The sequence below is a fragment of the Vombatus ursinus genome, unplaced genomic scaffold (genome assembly GCF_900497805.2).
Source record: "Vombatus ursinus unplaced genomic scaffold, bare-nosed wombat genome assembly UNPS02014821.1, whole genome shotgun sequence".
Taxonomy (NCBI): domain Eukaryota; kingdom Metazoa; phylum Chordata; class Mammalia; order Diprotodontia; family Vombatidae; genus Vombatus; species Vombatus ursinus.
In genome coordinates this window covers 44,043,083-44,052,272 of record NW_020954599.1, presented here as the reverse complement: position 1 = coordinate 44,052,272, position 9,190 = coordinate 44,043,083, and the positions used below count along the sequence as shown (strand labels likewise).

The window sequence follows — 9,190 nt, the reverse complement described above, 5'->3', positions numbered from 1 at the left end:
TGACTCCAAATCCAGCTCACAATTTTACTTATCTCAAAGGAGCTATACTTCAAATTTTATATATATATATATATATATATATATATATATATATATAATACATTATATTATATAATACAATATATTTTTAATTATATAGCTCCTTTGAGATAAGTAAAATTGTGAGCTGGATTTGGAGTCAGAAGACCTGAGTTCAACTCCTCTCTCTGTCTGTCTGTCTGTCTCTCTCTCTATATAGATACATATATATGACAAACCTTATGATCAAATATTATGCACTATACGTGGAAATCTATCAATTCTTATAGTATGTAAATGCATATTTTCATATTTCCTACTGAATCAAGAAGAGTATTCATTTTTATATGTATATTTGACAATTTAAACAGTGTCCAGATAAGGGTAAATTAACCCCATATTGCTTAGTTCTTGTCTTCCAGGGAATAATTTATTAAATACTTAATTTTAAGTAAAATGCTACAGTAAATTATATCCCAAGGGCTTGAGAAAGTTAATAATGGAGAGTTGAGAGAGTTAATAATGGAGATGAAATCAGAATCTGGATCAATAATAGTAGTATCATTTAGGTTGTGTAAATACAACTTAAATAAATGTCTAACAAAAATGAAAATTTAGATTTACAAAACAGGTAACTTTCAGTTACCTGGTTTACAAAAATATGATTCAGTTTTACAAAATTATCCTTCATCTCTACCTCTTCATCTGTAATCAATCACTGAGTCTAGTTGATTCTTCCTTCTAAATATCTTTCAAATTTACTGTGTCCTTTTTATTCTCACTGCCACACCACATTTCAAACCTTTATTTTCTCGTCCTTCTCATTCTTGAACTACCTACAATAGTCTCCTCCTTAGTTTATCTGCCTTCTGTCTCTTTTTCTTCCAGTCCCTTCTGCCTACTGCTGCCAGACAAATCTTTATGAAACATAAAGGTGTCATAAAACACTCTCAAGCATTTTCCCTCTATGCGTATCTTCCTTCTCTCTCTCTCTCACTTTCTCTTTCTGTCTCTCAAATTTATCCAATTGTTTTTCACATTTTCTTTCTCATTAGAATATAAGTTCCTTGAGGACAGAGACTATATTTTGTTATCACTGGTGTTTTGCACAAAAAAACAGTTATTAAATACTTAATGACTTTTCCAACACCATTTTCTTCATGTAACTCCCCTCCTCAAAAACCCTGCAATGATTCTACATCCCTTACATGATAAAGTCCAGTCTCTTTAGGCTAGCATCCAAAAGCTACCACAATCTTCTTTTCATTCTCCTTTTCAGCTTTTTTTTTCTATGGTTAATCAAACTATTTCCCTCATTGTCTCATGACTGCATCTTGTGCTTTTGCTCGTGCCTCAACCATAATACTCTTTACCTCATCTCATGACTTATTTGAATCCTAACCCTCTTTGTCCTTCAAGATCTGACTCATATGACCTCTAGGACAGTTTTCCAGAGTAATCTCATAATGATTTTTCCCTCCTCTGAAGTCTTACATTATTTCATTCATATCATTCATTTGGAAGTTAATAAGATAAGGATTCGTTATTATAGTAAACTATTTTTTTGTACAGTTTAACTTTTTATATATTTATATATTATTTCACCAATTAGATTGAAGGCTATTCAAGGACAGGCATCATACTTTGACATTTCTTTGTATCCCACATAGGATTTTTTTAAAGGGTAAATTTCTCCTAATGATTTAATTTTTCCCCCCAAAAGTATGGCATATAGGCACTTTTTTCAGGAATATACATTGGCCAAATAAAACAATATTTAAAAAAAAATTTAAATAAAATTTCATAACCAATGGAAGCCAGTGAATTCTCCATTGAACATCTTTAGTTTGTTGAATGAGAACATCTTCTTGTGTGTATTTGTAAGAGCCAGATGAATGATCACCTATTGATATTTTAAAATATCATATGCATTACTTTTCTCTCAGTATTTCATATGAAATCAACTGAATTAAAAATAATCTTCAGTGTATTATGATTAAAAGGAAAAACTAAAAAGACGTTAATCAGTTGATCTAATATATATAGAAAATGTTTTGTATTGTTAAAACATCATACAAGTAAGCTATTCTTATTGCAAAGATATTGAGTATAGATTTTCTTACTATTTTACTTGGTAAGCTCATATTATGATAACTGCTAGTGTAATTCTACTCTTAGATTCTTCTTCCTTCCCCCTAAAAAATGAGTTAGGCAGATAGCCATGGAAGAGTATATCAACTCATATACCTACAGGCTAGCTGCTGACATGTTTTAACTCTTCTACACTAAAAGGGGTAACTAGTTATGCAATGTTGAACAAGTTAGTTGGCCTTTCTGAACTTCTGGATCATCGGTTCATTGATCTAGACCTGGATAGGACATTAAAAGCCATCGTAGTCCAGTCTCCTCCCTTTACAGAAGAGGAGAAATTGGCATCTTGGAAGTCAAAGTATTGTTATATGTAATATGAGAAGGATGGATCAGATAATCTTTACAGTTTCTGTGAGCTCCAAATTCTTTGAAAAGAATATGGCAATAACTTGTGGCATGGGGTAGAGGGAACTAGCATTAAATTTCTTGCAACAACTGATCCAAATCCCTCTCATTTTATATTGGAGAAAAGCATTCCAGAAGAAATTGGATGATTGTTGCTGCTGACCCAACTTGAGTATACCAAGTACCATGTCTACCCACTCCACAATGGTGACTCTCAAGTCATTTATTAGGTAATAAATTCATTGTTTCCATAAAATATATAAAAATTTAAGAAATGGTAATAGAATTGTTAAAATATAATTATTTCATTGCTTTATTAATAACAATTGCTCACATTTATATGGAACTTTAAGGTTTACAAAGTAGTTTTTCCAACTCTGGGAGGTAAATGAGACATTAATTTTCTTGTTTCCAGTAACTAATCATAAATCCTTGAAATGCTGCATATATTTTAAATGCATAGGTATAGTGACTCACAGAATACATACCATTTTTTGTTATCTAGAAAAAAGAATGAATTTGTCTTACTATGCAAATTTAGATTTAATTTAAATAGGGAAGGATAGAAGTAATCATTTATTAAGTGCTTACTATCCATCAGTCACTTTGCTAAAGACTTTACAAATATTATTTCATTTAATCTTCATAGTAACCCTGGGAAGTAGGTGCTATTATTATCCTCACCTTATAGCTGAGGAAGCTGAGGCAAGTGGAGGTTAAATGACTTGCCTAGGGTCAACCAGCTAGTAAGTATTTAAGACAGCATTTGAATTGAGGACTTCCTGACTCTGGTACCACCTAGCTGCCTCAGGTTTGGTACAACTTAAGCCCTCCAGTGTGGTATGAGGATTTGGAATTAAAACCTGGATTTAAATCCTGGATCTATGTATTACCTGAGCGACCCTGGGAAAAGTCACTTTCTTATGTCATTTGCAAAGCTGAGATAATATTTGTATGACTTAGTTTATAGGATTATTACTCTTTGCTTAAATCTGAAAAGATTATTTTTGTGACACTCTAAAGCTATGGTACTCAGAATGTCCCAAAAGCTTTAGTATACTTTGATGCTGATTATACCTTTATTTAAATGCTTATTAAACATTTAACATGAATTAAACTACACTAAGACTTTTGGGTCATCTTGCATAGTATAACAGTTACTTTCTTTTCTGAAGCAAATTGCCATTAATGCTTAAAATATTTAATCGTTTGAGTAACATTTTTAAAGCTATATCAGAAACCCAGGTTTTTTTTTTTAAATTTCTGGTTATACCCAGTGCTTGGTATATAAAATTGAAAATAAGCTTTCCTGCTTTTATTGAGCCCCAAAGTTTAAAAAATAACAATCAATGCTAGAAAATTAGAAATATTAAAATTAGAAATACTAAAATCATATCTAGCATGGCATGATAGATAGACGGCCAACTTAAAAGTCAGAAAGACCAAGGTTTAAGTCCTAACCCTTTACACAGTCTGTTAGTCCTTCAGTATACTTTCCAAGCAATTCACCAAAATACAAATTAGGGAGAAGTTGCAAATCTGCATTAATAGGGGATTTTCCATGGGAAGGAGTTCCTCATAGTAATTAAATCATATGTCCTGATGCTCTCCAGTCTTCTACCGCTCCACCCTAAAATATGTCTAGCTTTATTTTTTTCTGCTTTATCATCACAATTATGTTTCAATTAATATTTACCCGGAGTCTTTTAAGGATCAAAAGATGTAAAAATAATGATAATGTCTGGTACATAGCACTTTTAGGTTTGCTAAGCTTCATAATAACCTTATGAAGTAGGCAAATAGTACTACCCTAAATTTAAGAATGAAGAACTGAGATTTAAAGACATTAAGTGACTTGTTATTGCTTACACAGTTACCAAGTGTTTAAGATAGAATTTGAACCCAGATCTTTCTGAATAAAAGTTCAATACTTATTTCGCTATCACATATTGCATTTCAGAAATTAAAAACTCTGTTAAAATTTTTTTTAAGCTGGAAAGAGAAGGAGAAGCATGGATGATGATATATAGGGGCTTGAGGGGATTAATAACCCTGATACATTGCAGAATATCCTACACATTCCAAAAGCTACCTTAGAAGTGAAATTACTGGTCCATAGTTAACTATTTAAATTACCATCTAAAGTGTCACCCTTGAAAGAGGTTTTTTTTTTCCATGTATGTCTTCTGGGCCTCAGTTTTTTCATCTCTAAAATGATCTCTCTGGTCCATTACAGTTCTAACATGCTATAATTCAAAGTAACCTTTTGCTTGTTGAATAGGAAAGTAGACAGGGAGAAGAAAGTGAAGGAACAGAACAAAACTGTCATATTTGAGTTGAAAATTAACATTCTACAGGCATCATCTTACAATTAGAATAGGGAATTTCCAGAAAAATTGCTAAGACATAACCACAATCCTCACAAATTTTAGTAATGCAGTATTTTAAGGAATATATAAAAAGTAAGACAGAAAATTTATTGTAGGGATTTACCTAGGGTTTGAGGTTTCAACTACTCCATCAAAGTCACTCTAATATGACTTTGAGAAAGAATGCATAATTTAAAATCAGGATACCTATAAGAATTCCTGAGAAAAATACAATCCATCCACAGAATTCCTTTTGCTTCATAACAACAAATAATGTAGCACTCTGTGTGTATGTGTTTAGTGATTTTCAACCATGAGATCTTTAGAATTCTATATATTTTTGTGGAAAATCAATCAGCATTGTATGTGTACTAAAGAATATAATGTTGGCTAATGTGAAAGGAAAGTTTAGCTATATGAACTTTTCTTTTTATCATTTGCATTATTCTATACACATACATCAAGGATAACTTGTTGTAGCTATTTGTCTTGAAAATTTAGAGATAATTTCTCTAGATATTTTAAAAGGATTAATAGTGATTCAAAAAAAATCAAAGGATTTTTATTATTTCCACAGATCTGCCTGCTAGCCCATGGCCAGGTCTACAACTATACAAAATAGCTTGTAGTAATAATGTAGAATAATATGTACTAGGTGATTATAATTTCCCTTACTAAGTCATTGCATTGTCAGACTGCAATGTTACAGAAATTGTATTAAGAAACAAATAAATTGAAGCATGGGCATTTTGTCCATATCTCTCACATTGTTCTCTGTGTTGTTATTCAGAGACATTTTGGCATTTTTTGATAACCACATATCACAAAAACAACAAAATCATCAATGAACACAGCGATTTTCATCTAATACAATTTAGTAAATGTACACATACACACATACAAACTCACATATCACTCAGGGGTGAACATTTACCACAAGGCATATAATCAGCACACAGCACTCCCCAACAGTGTGGGGTGGGGAAATCTGGACCAAGGGTAAACTTTCATTCTTACACAAAAAAATGGAGGCTGTTATTTAGCCAGGGAGAAAGATGGCAAATTGAACATGGAATAAAAGACCTGAACCAATAATTTCCTTTGGAATGATATTCTGGTATTTGTAAATGGAATCCTAGTGTCCCCTTATCTTCAACAATAATTTGAGCTCTGTGTTAATTTATTCATTCTAACTGTCCAACAAAAAAATAGTATATTCGTTACGAGAATTTTAAATTAAACCCTAAAGAGAATAAGGGGAATTAATTACATGGAATAACTTTTAGACCAGTATTATTTTTAAGGGCAATGGTAAAACACAGTTTGATACACAATTTTGAAAGTTAAAGAATGAATTCAGTCACCCAAAAGGTTTTAGTTTGTGAGCAACTTGTTACTAAGAGTTATTCTCCCTCCCCCCCTTTCTCTCTCTCTCTCTCTCTCTCTCTCTCTCTCTCATTTTCTTTGTTGTTAGTGAAGAACTGAACTCAGGATTTCATAGAGGAAAGAAATCCCCTTCACTACAAGAGGTTTGCCTCTTGTGGGGCACTAAGAGTTTATATGACTTTCTTAGGGTCACAGAATATAAATCAGAGGCAGGGTTTAAAACCAGATCTTCTTGTTTCATTGGCTAAGTCTACATCCATTGTCCCACTATTCCTCTCTCTGCTTCTTATTTAGTTATTAAATATTTATTTACAGTCAAAAGATTAATTTCCAAGTAATCTATTTTTTGAAGTCTCCTTTTTTGTTTTTTTTTCCCAAGCTGCTTTGAATGTGTAGAAATAAATGCTACAAGTCAGTTCTCTCTGAAAAGCTCCAAAATATTAATAAATAGGCCTTTGATTTTAGAAAACAGATTTCAGTGATTAAGTCTGAGGATTCCCTCTCAAATATAATTACAATTGTAGTTTTTTATCTGTATATCTAGATAACATCCTTCTCTTTTCTCATCTGACTCTGGTTTGTTATCCTTTAGTGTGCATGTCGCTCTTTTCTTTCTAGTTCAGTAGTCTTAGCAGATCATTATTTGGCTTGCTTGTTGAGGGAGAAGTTAAGAAATAATCTCAGTTATTAGAAAAGTGTAGGAACATCAGAAGCTTAAGAGATGTAAGGGAACTTAGAGGTCAATGAGTTCAACTTCTTTCTCATTTTATAAATGAGGAAAGTGAATCTTATGATGGTTAAATGACTTGCCCACCACTAGCAAAAGTCTGAGGCAGAATGTGAACCTAGGTCTTCCTGACTCCAAGGCCAGTTCTATCCTTAGTTATGGGCACATTTTCAGTATCTCAAAATAATCAATCATTTATTAAATTTAGGCTATTGAAGAATGGTTTGGTATGTGCCCCACTGCTCTGTAGCAAATAAAATCAGACTGCTCCTTATATGAGTTGACACCACTGGTAAGATTTTGATTATCAGTAGTTATGTATTAAATGCTCTTGAGGTGTATGAATGAGCAAATAGTTTACCTATTTTTTCCACTGAAGTATTGCTCGTATTTTTTGGTAAAGCAACATTTGACTGAAGTTTTTTCCCCCAAAGATAATAAAAACATAGTATGGTGAAGATGAAAAATAATAATAGATATTTCCCAAAGGCAAGTTGTTGCCATGCTACAGATATAATTGTGCATGCAAATTCCATGCAATTAAATGATAAATTATTAGTCTAACAAATAACTCTTGCATAGCAATTGTGTATTGTAATGTAGTATTAACTGGAAACCCATTCAAACATCAAACATGTAACAAGGCTGGGAAAAGCTGCCCATATGAGAAAGAGCATGCAGTTTTAATGGCAGAGGGAAAATAGTATGGAATTACATGCTATAAAATAAACAGTCTATAAATCATTTCAAATTTCTTCTGTCAAACAGCATTGGAAGCAAAGTTAGCTCTGATGAAATAAGTATTTTTAGTATACTGAAATGATGACATACCATTTTCCATTAGCACAGATAGTACAGAGAACGTGTCTACCTTTCCTCCATTTTCAATGAATCATTTTTATATGGCGTAGTATTCTCCCCCAAGCTAAACACCATATGTAGCACAGTCTGCCAAGATATACTTATTGACTTATGCTTCTCTTACCCCCGGCCCCAACCATTTGTCCTCATTTCATATGTGGAACTTAGTAGTTTGCAAACAGAAACTTTCATTTGTCTTGTGTATCTCAATAAAAATCCAACATGAGGAATTAGGTACACACACATATGGAATCTGAAAAGACATTTTTTTCTTCCAATTAAACATTTCAGATCAAATATAGGATTGCCTTGGAGCAACTTTCTGTTTTGTAAAAAAAAATTAGGAAAGAGAAAGAAAAATAGATAAATTTTTACTCATTTTGATGCTACTTAGTTCAGGTAAAATGTGTCATTGTTTTCATTTTGAGAATAGTTATGCAAATATGAACTGTTTTTTTGAATATATATTTACAAGAAAAGCTTGAGCTAGCAAAGAGCTCAGAAAAAAATAGTTAAGGTAATAATTAAAATGCCTTCCCCTGAGTGAAAGAAGACTGAAATGGGACAAGTTTTCCCGCATAAGAAAAACAAAATAAAGGAAGGAAAGGTCCAAGAAATAGCTAAGATTGCTGATGGTTTGTTATTACTTTAAAAGAAAAATGGGCTTTGTTTCCCCACCAGACACTGCCTGCATGCAGAAATATACTGTTAGCCTTTAACTGATGACCACAATCTTCTAGTTGAAGTTAAGAAAGTGAATTTACCGTGTCTGAGAAACGGTAAAACTTCTCCAATGCAAAAGCTTCTGTCTGTGGGAAGGCAAAGTGGACCAAGAGGAATTGAAAAATCATAGTCAAGTAATGTACAATTCAACAAAGTTGCACATTTGGTTTGAATTACATACAGCATCTTAACATAGGCTATCAATGAATAGATTCTTCATATAACCAGGGTTTCCCCCTCAGTTAGTTCTAAAGTTAGAAAATTACAGAACTTTTTCCTTAACCTAAATTTCTGATGTGTGCTGCTTCCTGAAGATTTCAAGTCATGAGTTTTCATTTTTTTACTTGTAATATACACATATATATGAACATACATACATCTGCATATATGCATATTTATGTGCCAACTGCATAAAATTTTTTTCAAATGGTCCAAATCACAGTTTGCTATTTCATATTCCTAACATTTCCACAAGGTAGAAATATTTTTATATGAAGGGGAAAAGAATCCGTCATACTGAAGTAAAGAGTAGTTAGTCTGTTAATTGCATTTAAATCACTAGTCGCTAAAAATAGAGGTCTTTTGACTTTTAGTCCACTATTTTGTCCAT

The 9,190-nt window shown here is 32.3% G+C and overlaps 1 protein-coding gene across 1 annotated transcript in view; it reads right to left on the bottom strand.

Moving 5' to 3' along the window:
* Positions 1-9,190, bottom strand: part of GLRA3 (glycine receptor alpha 3) — a 261,420-nt gene that overhangs the window by 3,988 nt on the left and 248,242 nt on the right. The window contains 1 exon segment of the mRNA XM_027837550.1: positions 8,622-8,666. Coding sequence (XP_027693351.1) covers positions 8,622-8,666 — 45 coding nt within the window.